Below are 24,144 nucleotides of genomic sequence, written 5' to 3'. Positions count from 1 at the left end.
CATTTTTCTAATTAAATCGTCATGCAACTTCCTAGCCTTTTCACATATGATCGCTTGAGAGATGCTATCTCCTGCTGTCTGTTTTTCGTTTATCCACACCAATAACAGTCTCTCAACATCTTCTATCACTTGCGATCTCAGTTTCAAAAACAAAGTTGCACCTTTGGCAAGAACAGCTTCCTTGATTGCCATTTTCTTGGCCACAATAGTAGCGATGGTTGATTGGGGCTTTGTGTACAACCTGGCCAGCTCGGAGACACGCACTCCACTTTCATACTTAGCAATGATCTCTTTCTTTATATCCATAGTAATTCTCACTCTTTTTGCTGTAGGGTTGGCACTAGAAGCTTTCTTGGGGCCCATGGTGACTTATTTTGCAGGTGCAATCACTAAAAAGGCTGTGATAATATGAAATGTTCTGATTGTATGCTTGGAAGCGACCGTGGTGGCTGGCTTGTAAACACTGGCACCCACGGAACAAGTGAGGCGGGCTCAGGTCGCACGTGGATGCGTCTCGAACGAACCGCGTTGAGCAAGTTTTTTAGCGCTAGCCGAGGCAAAATTTTTGCGTTAAAATGTATCGCTAGGCAGATTTAACGTTACGCGATGCGTTCGCTAGGCAAGGTCCCACTGTATATTAGGCATTCAAGGAGTGAATCGCTGGCCTCCTATCTCAGCATATTTCATGATACTGCACAACTTTATAAATTTGTCTTAAGGTGCCCTTCTTACCCTTTTCCTCATCCTTTCCATCCCACTTCCTCTTCACTCAACCTTGTCTTTTCCCACTCCCAATCAATTTCTCAATTTTATTCATTACCAACAAGTTGATGAATAAGAAATATCTACAGCACCTAGGTATTTTTTTGATGAACACTTTGCCAGTACAACTGCTTCTTCAGTTGAATACAGAGGTGACTTTTTTATACTGGAGACAGTGGGAAGAAGTGGAGAGGAAATTTTAGAGATAACCAGTCCTTTAGTCTCAAGTAGCAGTATGAGGATGGAGCCAGACATGAGGTGCAGCTGAGCCAGGCTTATTAGTGGAAGCAGGTCAGATCAATAAATTCTTTAGCAATGAAGTTGCGGACGATATCCTCTGTACCAAGCTTACATGGTGTCTAACTCTGCTCCTGTTGCTATAAATACCTGTTACAGTGGAACCTCCCTTTTCGTCTTTAATTCGTTCCAGAGAGTCTGACGAAATGTGAAATCAACGAAAACTGAAACCATTTTCCCCATGAGAAATAATGTAAATCCAATTAACCCTTAAACGGTCCAAACGTATATATACGTTTTATTTTTCATTCATTCAAAATTGGCGTGATAGGCCTGAGTCGCCTAGGCATGAGAGAATGGGTGTGTGCACTCAGTGTGCGCAGTATGAAGAAAATGTGGGATGCCCGGGTACCACATGGTAGGACCAGTTACATTCAGCTCCATCTTGGGTCAACACCATGGCACATCCTCTTGATTCACTCACGCCTCGTCGTATTAACATTCTACTATTCGAGGAAAGTGATATAGATCATGAGTTTAGTGGATCTGACACCAATGGGGCCAGTAATATTCAAGGAATTAGTGAAAATGTCGACGATAACCCAAATGACCCTCAGCCCATCACCTCTGGGGTAGCGACACCTGCCCTAGGGCCAAGCACCTCTGGGGTAGCGACACCTGTCCTAGGGCCAAGCACCTCTGGGGTAATGACACCTGTCTTAGGGCCAAGCACCTCTGGAGTAGCCAGTGTTGCCACAGCAGACCCTAGGCTAAGTACTTCTAGGGTGGCCAGTATGGCCACACAAGACCCTGGGCCAAGCACCACAAGAGTGGCGAGTGTTACCCATAGGCAACTTTGCAAGAGAAAACTATCGTTTTCCCAGTGTTTTAGAGAAAGTGATGTAAGTGACGATGAGATTGATTTTATGCCATTCAAGGATTTGTCTAGCGATAGTGAAGTTCATTATTCACCAGTGAAGCGTACTTTTAGGCATCGTTATCTACGTTCAGGCAGTGTGCCATAAGCAATCCCCAAGGGTCGTGGCAAGTCACGATCCAAAACCCTGGCCACTGATAGTGAAAGTGATCATGAAGGCGAATATGCGGGGATGGAGGAAGTAGTGGTGAGTGGCACGGTGCCTGGACCACATGGCGCAGTGGGTGGACAGACAAAGGACCGCCTGGCATCCCCTCAACCATGTGCTGCCTCCACTCCTGTCCCTCCTCCTGCTCCCCCTCGCCCCATGCCACAGGTCCACCCTGCACCATGTGATCGTGAGTGGAACTGGACACAAAGAATATTTGTGCCACAGCCTTGTGATTTTGATGCGAGTGGAAGTGGTATCCAGCCAGAATGTCCCATAACGAATGAGTCTACAGAGTTAAGACTATTTCCAGTTGTACTTCAACGAGCCTATAATGAACTTCATAGTGACCCAGACAAACAATTATTACCGATATGTCATGGACAACATAACAGAGGTTGGAGAATCATCATGGCTGCACAGGTGGAAGGACACAACAGTGGCTGAAATGTATTTATTCTTTGCCACCGTCATGCTCATACCACATATCTATAAGAACAATATACATAATTACTGGTCCACGGACCACTTCATCAGTACTCCAGTTTTCCATTATCTCCTTCCCTGCAACAGATTCACTCTGTTGCTACGAATGTTTCACTACTCAGACAGAAATACGCCAAACAGAAATGACCTATTTATTTATTTATTTATTTATTTATTTATTTATTTATTAATTTGAACATGATACATAGAAGTACAAAGAAATACAGTGATTAAGTGTAACATGCCAAAGCCCCTTGTATGCAGAGCATTATGGGCAGGCTTAAAATTAACTTAAGATTAAATAAGCAATGATATATTCAGTGGTAAACATTATTGTAAACAAATATTAAGCACAAATGAGTATTTCAAAGACAGGTCATATGGTCATTTACTGTGTTGCTGTGCATTCAGTAGAATGGAGTATTCTGTTAGGTAATGCAATGAAAAATAACGAAGTTTGATTGGGTCACAGGTTAAACATTTATGAGATACAATTATTCAGTATTTATTTAGTTGTGGGGGAGTAAGTGATTTTTAAGAAGAGACTTGAATTTATAAACAGACAGTGTTTCTTTTATATTCACAGGTAATAATTCCAGATTTTAGGGCCTTTTATGTGCATTGAGTTTTTGCATAGTGTGAGATGGACACGAGGAACATCAAAGAGTGATCTGTGCCTTGTGTTATGGTCATGTGTTCTGTTGAGGTTGGTAAGGAGACATTTGAGGAGAGGGTTTATATCCAAGTTAAGTGTTCTATGTATGTAGTAGGTACAATAATAAGTATGGATGTTTTGTATGGTGAGTAGGTTTAGAGTTTTGAATATTGGTGGAGTGTGCTGCCTGTAGTGGAAATTTATCATTATTCTGACTGCAGCCTTTTGTTGGGTAATTAATGGTCTGAGATGGTTTATTGTTGTTGAGCCCCATGTACAAATTCCATAGGTGAGATAGGGGTAAATAAGTGAGTGATATAGGGCCTGGAGGGCTGACTGTGGAACATAGTACCGTATCTTCGATAGTATGCCTACGGTCTTGGAAATTTTCTTGGAAATTTGTTGTACATGTGTTTGAAATTTGAGTCTGTTATCAAGGTGGATTCCTAAGAATTTTCCCTCTGTGAGCTTTGTGATAGGTGATCCATTTATCATTATGCTAAGAGGGACATCTGTAGCTCTGTTACCAAACTGAATGAAGTAGGTTTTGTCAATATTGAGAGTAAGTTTGTTAGTCATCATCCAGGTAGATATTTTCTGCAATTCGGTATTTACAGTATTGGCTAGCATGACTGGGCTCGGGTGAGAGAAGACGTATGTAGTGTCATCTGCAAATAGTGTGGGTTTGAGTAGTTGCGATGCATTTGGTAGGTCATTTATGTAAACGAGAAAGAGAAGAGGGCCAAAGACACTTCCCTGTGGACACCAACTGTAATTGGCTGTGCGGAAGAATTTGCTCCATTTGTGTACAGTGGAACCTCAAAAATCGAACTTAATCCATTCCAGGAGCTAGTTCTAATTTCGAAAAGTCTGAAATTCAAATCCATAAGAAATAATGGAAATACAATTAATCCGTTCCAGAAACCCAAAAATATTCACACAAAAAATACATTTTATAGAGATTAATTACAGTTTTACATACATATAAAATAATACATACATATAATATAAAATATAAAATAACATTTTTACTTACCTTTATTGAAGATTGGTGATGGCATCTGGAAGATAGGGAGGAGGAGAGAGGGAGTTGGGGTTAGTGTTTGGAAGGAGAATCCCCCTCCATGAGGACTTCAGGTAAAGCCCTCTCTGGGGTTACTTCCCTTCTCTGTCTTTTAATGCCACTAGGACCAGCTTGAGAGTCACTGGACCCCTGTCTCACAAAATAACTGTCCACAGTCCTCTGTTTCTGGCGCCTCTTTAACATTTCCCTAAAATGGGACATGGCTCTGTCACTGAACTTGTTGCAAAGATGGCTTGTTTCAGCTTGCTCAGGGTGGTACTTCTGCACAAACATTTGGACATCATTCCACTTGGCACAAATCTCCTTAATCTTTGAAGGCACCTCATCCACTCCCTCTTCCTCCTCCTCTGAAGCAAGTTCCTCAGCTGTGATCTGATACTGCTCCAGATGAAGCTCTTGCAGCTCTTCAGTGGTTAGCTCTTCCCTGTGGTCCTCCACCAACTCTTCCACATCCTCACCACTCACCTCCAACCCCAGGGTGTTCCCCAATGCCACAATAAAGTCCACAACAAGCAGAGGGTGAGCTGGGTCAGGGTCAGCCTCAAACCCTTCAAAATCCCTCTTTTGGACACAATCTGGCCCCAATTGTCTCCAAGCAGAGTTCAAAGTCCTGGAAGTCACTCCCTCCCAAGCCTTACCTATAAGGCTTATGGAGTTGTAGATGTTGAAGTGATTCCTCCAGAACTCTCTTAGGGTCAACTTAGTGTCTGTGGTCACTTCAAAGCACTTTTCAAACACTGCTTTTGTGTAGAGTTTTTTGAAGTTAGAAATGACCTGCTGGTCCATGGGCTGGAGGAGAGGAGTGGTGTTAGGAGGCAAGAACTTCACTTTTATAAAACTGAAGTCCTTAGACAAGAGGTCTAATAAGTTTGGAGGATGAGCAGGAGCATTTTCCATTAACAGGAGGCACTTGAGTGGCAATTTCTTTTCCTGGAGGTATTTTTTCACACTGGGGCCAAACACTTCACTGACCCACTCTCTGAAAATTTGTCTTGTGACCCATGCCTTATGATTAGCTTTCCACAAGACACATAACTTGTTCTTAAAGACATTGTTTTTCTTAAACACTCTGGAATTTTCTGAATGATACACAAGTAAAGGCTTCACTTTAAAATCAGCACTAGCATTTGCACAGAACAAAAGAGTAAGCCTGTCATTCATAGGCTTGTGTCCTGGCAGTGCCTTTTCCTCCTGTGTGATGAAGGTCCTTTTTGGCATTTTCTTCCAAAACAAGCCTGTTTCGTCACAATTAAACACTTGTTCAGGTTTGAATTCGTCACTGTCTATGTACCCCTTAAACTCCTGTACAAACTTCTCAGCCGCCCGTTTGTCTGAACTGGCTGCCTCACCATGTCTTACAACATTGTGTATACCACTATGCTTCTTAAATCTCTCAAACCAGCCTCTGCTGGCCTTAAATTCACTATCAGCACTGGTTCCAGGAGTTTTCTGTACCAGATCGGCATGCAACTTCCTTGCCTTTTCGCAAATAATTGTCTCTGAAACACTATCACCTGCAATCTCTTTATCCTTGATCCACACCAGCAACAACTTCTCAACCTCTTCAACTATTTGTGGTCTTTTTTTGGTTAGCATATTAACACCTTTTGCAACATCAGCTTCCTTGAATTGTTCTTTCTTTGCCAGGATAGAACCTATGGTCGACTTGTTTTTCCCATACGTCCTGGCAAGCTCAACAAGTCTCACACCACTCTCATACTTCTGTATTATTTCCTTCTTCACATCTATGGTGTTTCTCACTTTCTTTACCACAGGGGTACCACTAGCAAGTTTCTTTGGGCCCATGGCAGCTTATTTCACAGTCCCACAAGCACTACACACAACGAAATAATCGTAAAATGAGTGAATGAGAGCGCAGGTTAGTGTTCACTCAAGCACAAACAAAGCTAGACTGCTCACAGCGCCTGCGTGGGGACGCAGACAGAGCGGGCCAGCGGACAGGTCCCGTACCCGGTGGTCGGAAATTTGAAACGCGTTCGATTTTTGGTACACAGTTTGTCCGAAAAATGGTCTTATTTTCAAAACGTTCGATATTTGGTACGTTCGATTTTCAAGGTTCCACTGTACACATATTGGCTTCTGTTGCTGAGGTATGACTTGAGGTAGTTGAGGGAGTGCCCTCTTATACCATAGTGCGACAATTTTATGTGGAGCAAATCATGGTCAACTGTATCAAAAGCTTTACATAAATCAATGAAGATCCCCAGTGGGACTTCTTTTTTCTCTAGTGCAGTGTATATTTGTTCTAGCATGTGTATAATAGCATCATTTGTATTTTTATTAGGCCTGAACCCAAACTGACAGGGGTTGAGTATGTTGTGGGAGATGAGGTAAGAATAGATTCGCTTATGAATTCATTTTTCGAAGATTTTAGAGGGAGGGTGTAACTTGGATATTGGCCTATAGTTATTCAAGTCTGTTTGGTCTCCTCCTTTATGGATCGGGGTGACCCTCGCTATTTTGAGAACTGTAGGGAAGGTAGAGGATTCGATGGATTTGTTAAAGAGTGTTGCAATGATTGGTGACAGCACTTGCGACACTTTTTTGTATATAAAGGGTGGTAAGGTATTTAAATCTCCTGTCATGTTTTTTAGTGTGCTGATAATAAAGGAGACTTCTGTTGGGTTAGTCGGAGCTAGGAACAGTGTGTTCGGGTAGTTGCCAGTGAGGTAGTCATTGGGTGGGGTATTTGAGCTTGGGATTTTATTGGCAAGGTTTTTTCCTATGGTGGAGAAGAAATCATTGAGTCTGCTGTTTCAGTTGGTGGGAGTTGGGGTTCATCTGGTTTTGTTAGTTCAATTGCGCTATTTCATATCTTTTTTGTTCCTAGAATTTCTGATAGGGTTTTCCAGGTCTTTTTTATATCACCTTTTAAGTTGGATAATCTGTTCTCATAATACAATTTTTTAGCCCTTCTTATCAGGCTGGTTAGGATTGACGAGTAACGTTTTGTTTGGTCTCTGGTTATGTGACCCATTCTGTACTGTTTTTCATATAGGTGCTTTGTATTTATGGATTTGAGGATACTGGGTGTTAGCCCGGGACTGTTCAGTTTCTTAGCTGTCATCTGTTTAGTTTTTTTAGGGCAGTGCTTGTTATAGAGGTATTGGGTCTTTTTTAGAAAATTATTAATACATTCGTCAATATCTGTATAGATTTCTAGCTCAGTGTGCCAGTCAATGTTTGTCACTGCTGTTGTGAAGTTATTAATGGCTGCCTCATTGTGAAGTCTGAAAGTGACTTTAGTAGTGTCTTGGGGTAATTTGCCTAGATTAGTTATGAGGAAGGTAAGGTAGTGGTCTGTGGTATTATTTGTGATTATGCCTGATCTTAAGGGGGACATGGTGTTAGTCCAGATGTGGTCTAGTAGGGAAACACTAGTCTCTGTAATTCTTGTAGGTTTTGTTACTGTTGGTAGCAACAAGCAGTTACTCATAATGTTTGTGAATTCAGTAACGTGTGGGTCCTGGTCTTGCAGGGGATTTATATTGAAGTCACCTGAGAGTAGTAAGTGATCTTTATTCATGCATGCATCAGTTATCATACTTCCTAGGTTTTCACTAAAATGGCTGTTTGACTGTGGTACTCTGTAGATGTTTATCACTGTGAGAGGTTTTTGTAGGTATTTGGATTTGAATTTAGCTATTATATATTCCCCATGTTCATCCCTTGTGCAAGTATTAGTGATACATTCTAGTTGGTCTGAGTAGTATACAGCTGTGCCACCCCCTTGCTGATCTGGCCTACAGTTGTGTATGGCTGTGTAACCAGGAATGGCATAGACATCTGTAGTATCAGTCTTTAGCCAGGCTTCGGGGAGAGTAATGATGGACATACTGGCATGCAGGGAATTTAGTAATGCTATGAGGTCATCGTAATGTTTGCTTAAAGATCTGATATTGTAGTTAGACAGTTATGTTGTTGTTGGCTCTGAGAAGTGCCTTTGATTGTTCTGCTGTATAGTAATTACAGTTACTGTTTGATTCATTTAAGTCATCCAATAAGAGGTTGGTATCAGGATCAATGCTTGTAATCATAAGATTTGTAGTGAATCTATAGTTAGAATTAAGTATAAGACAAAGTAAATATTATAAAGCTAAAAAATAGCATGTGAATTATTTTAACAAATGTAAAAGCTAAAATAAAGGAGACAGTATAAAAGGGACTAATATAGTTGTGGTGAACAAATAAAGTGGTAATCAAATAAAGGGGCTTGGGAATATAATGGTAAAAATAGTGAATTTATTACACTTTAGCACCTGAGAATAGCACCTCGATTATTTTAACAATTGTGAATATATGAACTAAGGTAGTTATATAAAGCTAAAATAAAGGAGAAAATATATAAGGGACTAAATTAAGTAATGGTAAACAAAGTTAAATGGACAGATAGTCACTATGATATAATATTGATTTGGGAGTATGATCTGATTTGTAATATATAATAAGTTGAGCAATTAATTGCACTATAAAAATTAAAAAAAACATGAGGTAGTTGGTACTAGCTAGCAAAAGATAGTTTTGGGAATCGCACAATAATGTAATTGGAATATACACTAATTGTACACACAATATAAAAGGGACTAAAAAAAGTAGTGGTAAACAAAATTAAATGGACAGGTAGCAACCATGAATAACATTAATTTGGAGTAGGATTTGACTTGCAACACAAAATTATGAGCAATTAATAGCAATTAAAAAGAAGTAAAAAGTATCTGAGGTAGCTGGTATTAGCTAGTAAAAAAAAAAAAAAAATGCACAATAATGTAATAGTAACGTACACTATATGCACCACACATGTATGTGTGTTAAGGACACTTATCTAATCTGTTACAGAAATGTCAGCTTTTCTAAGGAAGGTAGAGAAATCATGTTCATTTGAGATGGTATATTGTTGTCCTGTTGATGTTTTCCTAACTAGTATTTTCCCATCTCGAGTGAAACACTGATGTATTTTGTTTTCCTGTTTAAGTTTTCTCAGCCTGAACAGGTTTTGACGTTTTCTCGTTAGACACTCGTTGATGAACACTCCATTTTTCATTGTAATTGCTGATTTAATTAAGTCCTTTCTTTTATCATATGAATGAAGTCTGATCATAATACTGTGTTTACTACCTTGTTTTCCTAGCAAACGTGTTTCTTTGATTTCATTGTTTTGCACGATGACTTTTACATGGTCCTGTATTATACAAAATCCTGGAAGTATTTATGTATTTGAAACAGAAACTCAATGCATACTTTTATCCCTTCAAGAACATTGTTGTTGATGAGTCCTTGATTCTGTTCAAGGGACAGCTGTCATTCAAGCAATATATACCGAGCAAACATAATCACTGTGGTACAAAACTTTGTTATGTGTGACTGTGAGAGTGGTCTTGTGTTGGATGTTATTATATACACCGGGAGAAATACACTCGATGATGACAGAAGGATGTTGGGCATTTCCGGTGATGTTGTTCGCAGGATGATGGAACCATACCTTGGCAAGGGCCTTACAATGTACACAGACAACTGGTATACAAGCCCTATGCTCGCTGATTTCCTACGTGTGAACAATACTGATATATGTGGAACAGTGAGAAGGATTAGAAAACATATGCCAAGGTTCAGTAGAGGCAGTGTTGCAGGTGCAGTGCAAGTGTTTCATGCTAATATCATGGCACTGACATGGCATGACAAATGGGACGTGACATTGCTGTCAACCATCCACAGAAACGAGATGGTACAGACAGACTGAGCAAGTTCAACAAAGAACCTATTGTAAAGCCAGCTGCTGTCGTGGCCTATACGAACAATATGTGACTAGTTGATAAGTGTGACATGATAGGATTTGTTGACTGTGTACATAGGAGTCGCAAGTGGTATATAAAACTGTTTTTTCACCTTGTAGATATTGCAGTGCTCAGTGCATTCAATATGTACGAAATAAAGACTGGAAAACGACAACATTTTGCAGAATTCTCTCTGAATGTAGTCAAACAGATAGCTAGAAAGTATGGTACCACACCTGTACCTGCCCCTCAACAGCGACCTGTCACACCACAACCTGTCCCCTAACCACAGCCAGTGGGGGAAGTGCCAGATCGAATCACTCCTGTCACTATCTGGTACCAATACCACCTACCCAAAAGAAGAATACCCAGAAAAAGTGTGTTGTGTGTGTTACCATCAAAAAACGACCCCAACAGTGGAAGGACACATGATTCATTTGTCACTATCGTGGGGTGGCACACTGTATGAATCCATGCTTCATGGAGTATCATACAATCGTGGAGTTCTAGAAACATAAGTGGGACATGTAAATACTTGTATATAGTTGTAGATAATAGAATGTGATTCAGCCAGGTGTGCAAAACCACCTGTCAATGTGTACATGTGTGTTTATGACAATGATGATAATTTCATATATAATATTGGTGTATAAACAACTGGCATTGAAATCAAAAGATTTCCCATAAAACATATTTATCATATCATGAAAACCAAGAAAATTAAAAAAAAAAATGGAAGAAAACGTCAAATATGTGGAATTTCTGCAAGTGGCAGTGCTCCATGTTGCCGTCAGGTGATCGCCAAGTGCCAACTTCGTGGCCTCATATCTCGGTAAGTTCTGACTTTTTTCAAAGTATTCTGGGTGCTGACTGAGTGAATGTATATATACGTTTGGATCATTTAAGGGTTATTACCTTCCAGCCACCCAAAAGCATTAACAAAAAATAATTTTTTATACATTAAATATAGATTTACATACAGAAGAATAAGAAATCAAGTATAAAACAATAACATGACACTTACCTTTACTGAAGACTCTTGTTGGTGTATGGAAGATGGGAGGAGGGAAGAGGATGGAGGAGTTACACTATTGTTTGGAAGGGGAATCCCCTTCCATAAAGAGAGCTATTGCAGCTCTACCCTCTACCACCATCGCAACCACTACCAACCTCTACCACTAATCACTACCACCATCACAACCACTACCACCTCTACCACCATTACTACCACCCTCTACCACCATCACTACCACCCTCTACCACCATCACTACCACCCTCTACCACCACCACTGCCACCCTCTACCACCATCACAACTGCTACCACCCTCTACCACCATCACTACCACCCTCTACCACCACCACTACCACCCTCTACCACCATCACAACTGCTACCACCCTCTACCACCATCACAACTGCTACCACCCTCTACCACCATCACAACCACTACCACCCTCTACTACCATCACAACCACTACCACCCTCTACCACCATCACAACCGATACGTCAAAGACCTGGGAGTGATCATGCCGGAAGATCTCACCTTCAAGGATCATAACATTGTATCAATCGCATCTGCTAGAAAAATGACAGGATGGATAATGAGAACCTTCAAAACTAGGGATGCCAAGCCCATGATGACATTCTTCAGGTCACTTGTTCTATCTAGGCTGGAATATTGCAGCACATTAACAGCACCTTTCAAGGCAGGTGAAATTGCTGACCTAGAAAATGTACAGAGAACCTTCACAACACGAATAACTGAGATAAAACACCTCAATTACTGGGAACGCTTGAAGTTCCAGAACCTGTACTCCCTGGAATGCAGGCAGAAGAGAGACATGATAATATACACCTGGAAAATCCTAGAGGGACTGGTACCAAACTTGCACACAAAAATCACTCCCTATAAAAGCAAAAGACTCAGCAGACGATGCAACATCCCCCAATGAAAAGCAGGGGTGTCACTAGCACGTTAAGAGACAACACAATAAGTGTCAGGGGCCCAAGACTGTTCAACTGCCTCCCAGCATACATAAGAGGGATTACCAATAGACCCTTGGCTGTCTTCAAGCAGTCACTGGACAAGCACCTAAAGTTGGTACCTGACCAGCCGGGCTGTGGTTCATATGTTGGATTGCATGCAGCCAGCAGTAACTGGCTGGTTGATCAGGCCCTGATCCACCATGAGGCCTGGTCACAGACCGGGCCGCGGGGGCGCTGACCCCTGGAACTCTCTCCAGGTAAACTCCAGGATACCACCATCACCACCACCCTCTACTACCATCACAACCACTACCACCCTCTACTACCATCACAACCACTACCACCCTCTACCACCATTACAACCACTGCCACCCTCTACTACCATCACTACTGCCCTCAACCACCATCACTACCACCCTCTACCACCATCACTGCCACCCTCTACCACCATCACAACCACTACCACCATCACAACCACTACTACCCTTTACCACCATCACAACCACTACCACCCTTTACCACCATCACAACCAATACCACCCTCTACCACCATCACAACCACTACCACCCTCTACCACCATCACTACTGCCCTCAACCACCACCACTTTCGTATTTTTCTACAAGCTTTTTCTTTTATTCTATCGTGTTTCTCACCTTTACCAATGGACTGGCACTAGCAGCTTTGTTTAGGCTCATGGTGGCTTATTTAGCAGTCACACAAAATAAACAAGTGCAAGAAACAATAAACTAACAAAACCAGATGAGCCCCAACTCCCACCAACTGAAACAGCAAACAGACTCAATGATTTCTTCTCCACCATAGGAAAAAACCTTGCCAATAAAATCCCAAGCTCAAATACCCCACCCTATGACTACCTCACTGGCAACTACCCGAATACACTGTTCCTAGCTCCGACTAACCCAACAGAAGTCTCCTTTATTATCAACACACTAAAAAACACGACAGGAGATTTAAATACCTTACTACCCTTTATATACAAAAAAGAGTCGCAAGTGTTGTCACCAATCATTGCAACACTTTTTAACAAATCCATCGAATCCTCTACTTTTCCTACAATTCTCAAAATAGCAAGGGTCACCCCGATCCATAAAGGAGGAGACCAAACAGACTTGAATAACTATAGGCCAATATCCAACTTGCACCCTCCCTCTAAAATCTTCGAAAAATGAATTCATAGGCGAATCTATTCCTACCTCATCTCCCACAACATACTCAACCCCTGTCAGTTTGGGTTCAGGCCTAATAAAAATATGAATGATGCTATTATACACATGCTAGAACAAATATACACTGCACTAGAGAAAAAAGAAGTCCCACTGGGGATCTTCATTGATTTACGTAAAGCTTTTGATACAATTGACCATGACTTGCTCTACATAAAATTGTAGCACTATGGTATAAGAGGGCACTCCCTCAATTACCTAAAGTCATTCCTCAGCAACGGAAGCCAATATATGTACACAAATGGAGCAAACTCTTCGGCACAGCCAATTACAGTTGGTGTCCCACAGGGAAGTGTCCTAGGCCCTCTTCTCTTTCTCGTTTACATAAATGACCTACCAAATGCATCGCAACTACTCAAACCCACACTATTTGCAGATGACACTACATACGTCTTCTCTCACTCGAGCACAGTCATGCTAGCCAATACTGTGAATACTGAATTATAGAAAATATCTACCTGGATGAGGACTAACGAACTTACTCTCAACATTGACAAACCCTACTTCATTCAGTTTGGTAACAGAGCTACAGATGTCCCTCTTAACATAATGATAAACAGAACACCTATCACAAAGCTCACAGAGGGAAAATTCTTAGGAATCCACCTTGATAACAGACTCAAATTTCAAACACATATACAACAAATTTCCAAGAAAATTTTCAAGACCGTAGGCATACTATCGAAGATACGGTACTATGTTCCATAGTCAGCCCTCAAGGCCCTATATCACTCACTTATTTACCCCTATCTCACCTATGGAATTTGTACATGGGGCTCAACAACAATAAACCATCTCAGACCATTAATTACCCAACAAAAGGCTGCAGTCAGAATAATGATAAATTACCACTACAGGCAGCACACACTACCAATATTCAAAACTCTAAACCTACTCGCCATACAAAACATCCATGCTTATTATTGTACCTACTACATACATAGAACACTTAACTCGGATATAAACCCTCCCCTCAAACGTCTCCTTACCAACCTCAACAGAACACATGACCATAACACAAGGCACAGATCACTCTTTGATGTTCCTCGTGTCCATCTCACACTATGCAAAAACTCAATGCACATAAAAGGCCCAAAAATTTGGAATTCAATACCTGTGAATATAAAAGAAACACTGTCTGTTTATAAATTCAAGTCTCTTCTTAAAAATAACTTACCCACAACTAAATAAATACTGAATAATTGTATCTCAAATGTTTAACCTGTGACCCAATCAAACTTTATTTTTAATTACATTACCTAACAGAATACTCCATTCTACTGAATGCACAGCAACACAGTAAATGACCATATGACCTGTCTTTGAAATACTCATTTGTGCTTAATTGTTAACTATTTACAACAATGTTTACCACTGAATATATCATTGCATAGTTAATCTTAAGTTAATTTTAAGCCTGCCCATAATGCTCTGCATACAAGGGGCTTTGGCATGTTACACTTAACCACTATTTCTTTGTGCTTCTATGTATCATGTTCAAATGAAATAATTCCTATGAGTTCGCAGGGTAATATCCACTCACCCATAAACAAGCGACACTGCCTCCTCAGAATGTGCGTGTGGAAGGTTGTGTGCGCGGCACACTCAGACATGTACTGTACCACTGATGAGAATGGAGGAAAGCAACAAAAACTGAGCCAATATTTTTACAGAAAAATTTGGAGATAACTGAAATGAGCAAAAACAGAGCCCAACGAAAAGGGAGGGTCCACTGTACATACAGAAAGGTTCCATCGTATCTGGTGCTAAGGTGGTACTTTTAAGAAGTTCAACATAACACAGGTACACCAGAGGATGGTCAGGCATGTCCTTTAAAGCGGACAAAATTACGAGCGGGAACTTGAAATTCCCGTGCCCGCAGGCCAGTAAAGAATGTGCATCTTGTGGCTTCAACTTCAAGTACCCCAGATGTCACCTGGAGCATCAGAAATCTAAGATGAAATGATCAGCTGTGAAATAGACAGTAATCATGACACCTATCAACTAACAGATTGATAAATAAATTTTCTTGTTAAAAAATCTTGTTTAATTAATTGCTTAATTATTTAATTTACATTTAATATTTAATTTAAGGTTCTAGCAGTCCATGGTGCTTTAAAGACATACGGGAAGTGAATAATTAGCGAGTTAGTGTGTGCTGATGGTGACCACTGTTGGTTCGGCAAAATGAATCTGGCAAAGCTCTGGAACCAGGGGTGCCGGAAAATTGGTGGTGTACCTGTATATTAAAGAGAATACAAGCCACTGCCTGAGCGCATTCAGGACAGTACATGGTTACTGCATCACTTCCCAGGTGATGAAGCAACCAGGTACATTACACGGTAAAATACCTTTGAGTGTTACCTGAATTATACGTAATATATTGATGTGCATATTATGCAGAGAATTCGTAATGTGGAAATTAGGAGGTGTGGAGTTACTAAAAGTATTAGTCAGAGGGTTGAAGAGGGGTTGTTCAGGTGGTTTGGTCAATTAGAGAGAATGGAACATAGTAGAATGACTTGGAAAGTGCATAAATCTGTAGAGGAAGGAAGGCAGGGTAGGAGTTGTTCTTGGAAAGGTTGGAGGGAGGGGGTAAAGGAGGTTTTGTGGGTGAGAGGCCTGGACTTCCAGTAAACATGCATGAGTGTGTTAGGAGTGAATGGAGACAAACGGTTTTTGGAACCTGATGAGCTGTTGGAGTGTGAGTAGGGTAATATTTTGTGAAGGGATTCAGGGAAACCGGTAAGCCGGACTTGAGTCCTGAAGGTGGGAAGTACAATGCCTACACTTTAAAGGAGGGGTTTGGGATATTGGCAGTTTGGAGGGACATCTAAACTGTCGTATCTGAGCACCTCTGCAAAGACAGTGATTATGTATGAGTGATAGTGAAAGTATTGAATGCTGATGAAAGTTTTTTCTTTCTTTTTGGGTTTTCCTTTCTGTTTGGGTCACCCTGCCTCAGTGGGAAACAGCCAACATAAAAAAAAAAAAAAAAAATGATGTGCACTTTGGGCATTAATGTTCTTATTACTAACCATGTGTAACAAACAATATGTTAATGAAAAGGATTTATAATACTACACTGAAGTACAGGGGAACCTTGATTTTTGTTTGCTCTGCTTTTCATTAAATTCAGTGTTCGACTTTTTTTTTTTTTTTCTCAAAATTTTGTCCCAGTTTTCGTTCATCACCTCAGTTTTCGTCCACCTTACGGAATGTGTCCACCTGCCTGTGCCCACACAAAGCATCCCACGCACTCGTTCTGAGTCAGTCTGGCTTTGTTTCTCATTGAGTGAGCATTACCCTTTGTGCTCATACAAAGCATTTCATTATCATTTTTTGTGCTTGTTTATTGAGTGCGACTGCTAAATAAGCCACCATGGGGCAAAAGAAAGTTCCAAGTGCCAGCCCTTTGATAAAGAAGGTGAGAAACATGATAGAATAAAAAAAGAACTGGTAGCAAAGTATGAAAGTGGCATACGTGTGGTCAATCTCGCCAGGATGTATAGGAAGTCCTCATCAACAATCAGTTCCAGCAATTAAGGACATTTGTGCAAAGTGGAGTAAGGTGCAAAGTCTTGTGGAGAAATATCACCCTAACAAAGCTGTTGCAAGCCGTGTCTGCAACATGTTCAATGACAATGCCGTGTCCCATTTTAGGCAAATCTTAGAGATGCCAGAAACAGACTTCTCTGGCCAGATTTTTTGTGCAACAGGGGTACAGTGACTCTCAAGCTGGTCCTAGTGCCAGTAAAAGGCAAAGAAGGGAGGTAACCCCAGATAGGGACTTGATACCTGAAGTCCTTATGGAAGGGGATTCCCCTTCCAAACAATACTCTCTCCACCCTCTCCCCTCCTCGCAGTCTTCTATATGCCAACAAGAGTCTTCAATGTACAAGTGATTTAAATGTTCATTTATCCATTTCATTACTGCTTTATATTTATTTCTCATTGTTTTCTATATGTAAAACTATAGTTATTTTCTATAAAATGTATTTTTTGTTAATATTTTTGGGTGTCTGGAATGGATTAATTGGATTTGCATTATTTCTTATGGAAAATATTGCTTCAGTTTTTGTCAAATTCAGTAATGAATTAAAGACAAAAACCACACAACCTGTGTACACATATAAAGAAATTGCAGTTACACAGTAATTATACATTTACATACTTTTGATATGTTGATACATGATAGCAGCATGTTCAGCCTTCTGTTTTTCTCTCAACTCTCGAAGTTCTAAGGCGGCCAGCTGTTTAGACATAACTTCCACCTGAAAATCATGTCGGGTATAATGTAATGTAGTAAACAAAACTGCACATAATTTGGGACTTCTTTATAAGGAAGAAGTTTCTATAACATTTAATAGGTGTCTACAAAAAATTGAGAAAGGGAAAGTCTGTGGCATTTTTCATATTCTTTTCTCCTGCAAATACCATCAAAATTACCCAACACCCAATGATATCAATACCTTAGCACACCTATGATACCTAGATACAGTGAAACCTCAGCACTCAAACTTAATTGGTTCCAGAAGGCTGTTCGAGTGCCGATCTGTTAGAGTACAGAATAAATTTTTCCCAACCAACTTTCTTTTTGGTTGGCTGTTATCACTAGCCCTCTCAGGCTCCATGCTAAAAATATCTAGCCTAGACAGGACACGCAGCAATGGATTTATGTTGGAAAAATTCAGATTCAGGAAGGATATAGGAAAGCACTGGTTTGGTAACAGTTGTGGATGAGTGGAACAAACTCCCGAGTACCATCAGAGAAGTTAAGATGCTCTGTAGTTTTAAAAATAGGTTGGTAGACAGCAACCACCCAGGGAAGTACTACCGTCCTGCCAAATGAGTGTAAAATGAAAGCCTGTAATTGTTTTACATGATGGTAGGATTGTTGGTGTCTTTTGTCTGTCTCATAAATATGCAAGATTACAGGTACATCTTGCTACTTCTACTTACACTTAGGTCACACTACATATACATGTACACATTTATACACACTTATCTGAGTTTTCTTTGATTTTATCTTAATAGTTCTTGTTACTTTTCCTTTTATATCCATGGGGAAGTGGAATAAGAATCTTTCCTCCGTAAGCCATGCATGTTGTAAAAGTCAACTAAAATGCCGGAAACTATGGGCTAGTAACCCCTTTTCCTGTAATGATGATTAAAAAGAATAAGAAGAAGAAAACCGTCAAAGTGGGATGTCTGACTGCGCGTGGATGTTGTGCGGCTGATAAGAAAGAGATGGGTGTGGATGTTATGAATGAGAAGAAGCTGGATGTCCTGGATTTAAGTGAAACAAAGCTGAAGGGGGGTGGGAGAGTTTCAGTGGAGAGCAATAAATGGAATTAGGTCAGGGGTTTCAAACAGAGTTAGAGCTAAAGAAGGAGCAGCAATAGTGTTGAAGGATAACCTATTTCAGGAAAAGAGAGTATAAATGTATTAATTCAAGGATTATGTGGAGTAAAATAAAGGTTGGATGTGAAAAGTAGGTTATAGTAAGCGTATATGCAACTGGGTTGTTTAAATGTGCGTGGATGTAGTGCGGATGACAAGAAACAGATGATTGCTGATGTTATGAATGAAAAGAAGTTGGATGTCCTGGCTCTAAGCGAAACAAAGCTGAAGGGGGTAGGAGAGTTTCAGTGGGGGGAAATAAATGGGATTAAATCTGGAGTATCTGAGAGAGTTAGAGCAAAGGAAGGGGTAGCAGTAATGTTAAATGATCAGTTATGGAAGGAGAAAAGAGAATATGAATGTGTAAATTCGAGAATTATGTGGATTAAAGTAAAGGTTGGATGCGAGAAGTGGGTCATAATAAGCGTGTATGCACCTGGAGAAGAGAGGAATGCAGAGGAGAGAGAGAGATTTTGGGAGATGTTAAGTGAATGTATAGGAGCCTTTGAACCAAGTGAGAGAGTAATTGTGGTAGGGGACCTGAATGCTAAAGTAGGAGAAACTTTTAGAGAGGGTGTGGTAGGTAAGTTTGGGGTGCCAGGTGTAAATGATAATGGGAGCCCTTTGATTGAACTTTGTATAGAAAGGGGTTTAGTTATAGGTAATACATATTTTAAGAAAAAGAGGATAAATAAGTATACACGATATGATGTAGGGCGAAATGACAGTAGTTTGTTGGATTATGTATTAGTAGATAAAAGACTGTTGAGTAGACTTCAGGATGTACATGTTTATCGAGGGGCCACAGATATATCAGATCACTTTCTAGTTGTAGCTACACTGAGAGTAAAAGGTAGATGGGATACAAGGAGAATAGAAGCATCAGGGAAGAGAGAGGTGAAGGTTTATAAACTAAAAGAGGAGGCAGTTAGGGTAAGATATAAACAGCTATTGGAGGATAGATGGGCTAATGAGAGCATAGGCAATGGGGTCGAAGAGGAATGGGGTAGGTTTAAAAATGTAGTGTTAGAGTGTTCAGCAGAAGTTTGTGGTTACAGGAAAGTGGGTGCAGGAGGGAAGAGGAGCGATTGGTGGAATGATGATGTAAAGAGAGTAGTAAGGGAGAAAAAGTTAGCATATGAGAAGTTTTTACAAAGTAGAAGTGATGCAAGGAGGGAAGAGTATATGGAGAAAAAGAGAGAGGTTAAGAGAGTGGTGAAGCAATGTAAAAAGAGAGCAAATGAGAGAGTGGGTGAGCTGTTATCAACAAATTTTGTTGAAAATAAGAAAAAGTTTTGGAGTGAGATTAACAAGTTAAGGAAGCCTAGAGAACAAATGGATTTGTCAGTTAAAAATAGGAGAGGAGAGTTATTAAATGGAGAGTTAGAGGTATTGGGAAGATGGAGGGAATATTTTGAGGAATTGTTAAATGTTGATGAAGATAGGGAAGCTGTGATTTCGTGTATAGGGCAAGGAGGAATAACATCTTGTAGGAGTGAGGAAGAGCCAGTTGTGAGTGTGGGGGAAGTTCGTGAGGCAGTAGGTAAAATGAAAGGGGGTAAGGCAGCCGGGATTGATGGGATAAAGATAGAAATGTTAAAAGCAGGTGGGGATATAGTTTTGGAGTGGTTGGTGCAATTATTTAATAAATGTATGGAAGAGGGTAAGGTACCTAGGGATTGGCAGAGAGCATGCATAGTTCCTTTGTATAAAGGCAAAGGGGATAAAAGAGAGTGCAAAAATTATAGGGGGATAAGTCTGTTGAGTGTACCTGGTAAAGTGTATGGTAGAGTTATAATTGAAAGAATTAAGAGTAAGACGGAGAATAGGATAGCAGATGAACAAGGAGGCTTTAGGAAAGGTAGGGGGTATGTGGACCAGGTGTTTACAGTGAAACATATAAGTGAACAGTATTTAGATAAGGCTAAAGAGGTCTTTGTGGCATTTATGGATTTGGAAAAGGCGTATGACAGGGTGGATAGGAGGGCAATGTGGCAGATGTTGCAAGTGTATGGTGTAGGAGGTAGGTTACTGAAAGCAGTGAAGAGTTTTTACGAGGATAGTGAGGCTCAAGTTAGAGTATGTAGAAAAGAGGGAAATTTTTTCCCAGTAAAAGTAGGCCTTAGACAAGGATGTGTGATGTCACCGTGGTTGTTTAATATATTTATAGATGGGGTTGTAAGAGAAGTAAATGCGAGGGTCTTGGCAAGAGGCGTGGAGTTAAAAGATAAAGAATCACACACAGGGTGGGAGTTGTCACAGCTGCTTTTTGCTGATGACACTGTGCTCTTGGGAGATTCTGAAGAGAAGCTGCAGAGATTGGTGGATGAATTTGGTAGGGTGTGCAAAAGAAGAAAATTAAAGGTGAATACAGGAAAGAGTAAGGTTATGAGGATAACAAAAAGATTAGGTGATGAAAGATTGAATATCAGATTGGAGGGAGAGAGTATGGAGGAGGTGAACGTATTCAGATATTTGGGAGTGGACGTGTCAGCGGATGGGTCTATGAAAGATGAGGTGAATCATAGAATTGATGAGGGAAAAAGAGTGAGTGGTGCACTTAGGAGTCTGTGGAGACAGAGAACTTTGTCCTTGGAGGCAAAGAGGGGAATGTATGAGAGTATAGTTTTACCAACGCTCTTATATGGGTGTGAAGCATGGGTGATGAATGTTGCAGCGAGGAGAAGGCTGGAGGCAGTGGAGATGTCATGTCTGAGGGCAATGTGTGGTGTGAATATAATGCAGAGAATTCGTAGTTTGGAAGTTAGGAGGAGGTGCGGGATTACCAAAACTGTTGTCCAGAGGGCTGAGGAAGGGTTGTTGAGGTGGTTCGGACATGTAGAGAGAATGGAGCGAAACAGAATAACTTCAAGAGTGTATCAGTCTGTAGTGGAAGGAAGGCGGGGTAGGGGTCGGCCTAGGAAGGGTTGGAGGGAGGGGGTAAAGGAGGTTTTGTGTGCGAGGGGCTTGGACTTCCAGCAGGCATGCGTGAGCGTGTTTGATAGGAGTGAATGGAGACAAATGGTTTTTAATACTTGACGTGCTGTTGGAGTGTGAGCAAAGTAACATTTATGAAGGGATTCAGGGAAACCGGCAGGCCGGACTTGAGTCCTGGAGATGGGAAGTACAGTGCCTGCACTCTGAAGGAGGGGTGTTAATGTTGCAGTTTAAAAACTGTAGTGTAAAGCACCCTTCTGGCAAGACAGTGATGGAGTGAATGATGGTGAAAGTTTTTCTTTTTCGGGCCACCCTGCCTTGGTGGGAATCGGCCAGTGTGATAATAAAAAAAAATAATAATAAAATATGCACCTGGAGAAGAGAGAAGTGTAGAGGAGAGAGATTTTGGGAAAAGTTGAGTGAATGCGTGGGGAGTTTTGAACCAAGTGTGAGAGTATTTGTGGTTGGGGATTTCAATGCTAAAGTGGGTAAAAATGTTGTGGAGGGAGTAGTAGGTAAATTTGGGGTGCCAGGGGTAAATGAAAATGGGGACCCTATAATTGAGCTATGTATAGAAAGAGGTTTGGTAATAAGTAATACATATTTTATGAAAAAAAGGATAAATAAATATACAAGGTATGATATACATAGCATGTAATGAAAGTAGTTTGTTAGATTATGTATTGGTGGATAAAAGGTTGATGGGTAGGCTCCAGGATGTACGTGTTTATAGAGGGGCAACTGATATATCGGATCATTACTTAGTTGTAGCTACAGTTAGAGTAAGAGGTAGGTGGGACAAGAGGAATATGGCAACAAGTAAGAGAGAGGTGAAAGTGTATAAACTAAGGGAGGAGGAAGTTCGGGTGAGAGATAAGCAACTATTGACAAAAAGGTGGGCTAGTGCAAGTATGAGTAGTGCAGGGGGGGGGGGGGTTGAAGAGGGTTGGAATAGTTTTAAAAATGCTGTATTAGAATGTGGGGCAGAAGTTTGTGGTTATAGGAGGGTGGGTGCAGGAGGAAGGAGGAGTGATTGATGAAATGATGAAGGGCGTAATAAAAGAGAAAAAGGTAGCTTATGAGAGGTTTTTTACAAAGCAGAAGTGTTACAAGAAGAGCAGAGTATATTGAGAGTAAAAGAAAGGTGAAGAGAGTGGTGAGAGAGTGCAAAAGGAGAGCAGATGATAGAGTGGTAGGGGCACTGTCAAGAAATTTTAATGAAATTAATTAAAATTTTTGGAGTGAGTTAAACAAGTCAAGAAAGCCTAGGGAATGAATGGATTTGTCAGTTAAAAACAGAGTAGGGGAGTTCATAGATGGGGAGATGGAGGTATTGGGTAGATGGCGGGAATATTTTGAGGAACTTTTAAATCTCGATGAAGAAAGGGAAGTGGTAATTTCATGCATTGGCCAGGGAGGTACCATCTTTTAGGAGTGAAGAAGAGCAGGATGAGAGTCTGGGGGAGGTGCTTGAGGCATTACCTAGAATGAAACGGGGTAAAGCAGCTGGAACTGATGGGATCATGACAGAAATGTTAAAAGCAGGGGGGGATATAGTGTTAGAGTGGTTGGTATTTTTGTTTAATAAATGTATGAAAGAGGGGAAGATACCTAGTGACTGGCAGAGTGCATGTATAGTTCCTTTATATAAAGGGAAAAAGACAAAAGAGATTGTAAAAATTACAGAGGAATTAGCTTACTGAGTATACCAGGAAAAGTGTACAGTAGGGTTATTATTGAAAGAATTAGAGGTAAGACAATGTAGGATTGCGGATGAGCAAGGAGGTTTCAGAGTGGGTAGGAGATGTGTAGATCAAGTGTTTACATTGAAGCATATATGTGAACAGTATTTCGATAAAGGAAGGGAAGTTTTCATTGCATTTATGGATTTAGAAAAGACATATGATAGTGGATAAGGGAGTAATGTGGCAGATGTTGCAAGTACAGTGGACCCCCGCATAGCGACCTTAATCCGTGCAAGAGGGCTGGCTGTTATGCGAAATGTTCGGTATGTGAATGAATTTTCCCCATAAGAAATAATGGAAATAAAATTAATCCGTGCAAGACACCCAAAAGTACGAAAAAAAAAATTTTTTACCACATGAAATGTTAATTTTAGTACACACAAACTGAAAAAGGCATGCACAATTACATGACACTTACTTTTATTGAAGATCTGGTGATGATTGATGGGATGGGAGGAGGGGAGAGAGAGTGTTAGTGTTTAGAAGGGGAATCCCCTTCCATTAAGACTTGAGGTGTCGAGTCCTTTTCTGGGGTTACTTCCCTTCTTCTTTTAATGCCACTAGGACCAGCTTCAGAGTCACTGGACTTCTTTCGCACAACATATCTGTCCATAGTGGCCTGTACCTCTCGTTCCTTTATGATTTGTCTAAAGTGGTTCACAACATTGTCATTGTAACAGTCACCAGCACGGCTTGAAATAGCTGTGTGAGGGTGATTTTCATCA

The 24,144-nt window shown here is 40.6% G+C and overlaps 1 protein-coding gene across 6 annotated transcripts in view; it reads right to left on the bottom strand.

The window, feature by feature from the left end:
* LOC128705063 (centrosomal protein of 290 kDa) overlaps window positions 1-24,144 on the bottom strand; it is a 448,876-nt gene that overhangs the window by 33,180 nt on the left and 391,552 nt on the right. For all 6 annotated transcript variants that reach the window (XM_070085555.1, XM_070085557.1, XM_070085556.1 and 3 more), the window contains one exon: window positions 17,509-17,608. In XM_070085555.1, coding sequence (XP_069941656.1) covers window positions 17,509-17,608 — 100 coding nt within the window. The remainder of the gene's footprint in view (window positions 1-17,508; window positions 17,609-24,144) is intronic.

This window comes from Cherax quadricarinatus, chromosome 16 (genome assembly GCF_038502225.1).
Source record: "Cherax quadricarinatus isolate ZL_2023a chromosome 16, ASM3850222v1, whole genome shotgun sequence".
Lineage (NCBI taxonomy): Eukaryota > Metazoa > Arthropoda > Malacostraca > Decapoda > Parastacidae > Cherax > Cherax quadricarinatus.
Note: the sequence above shows the minus strand (reverse complement) of the source record. Positions and strands in the feature narration are given on the sequence as shown.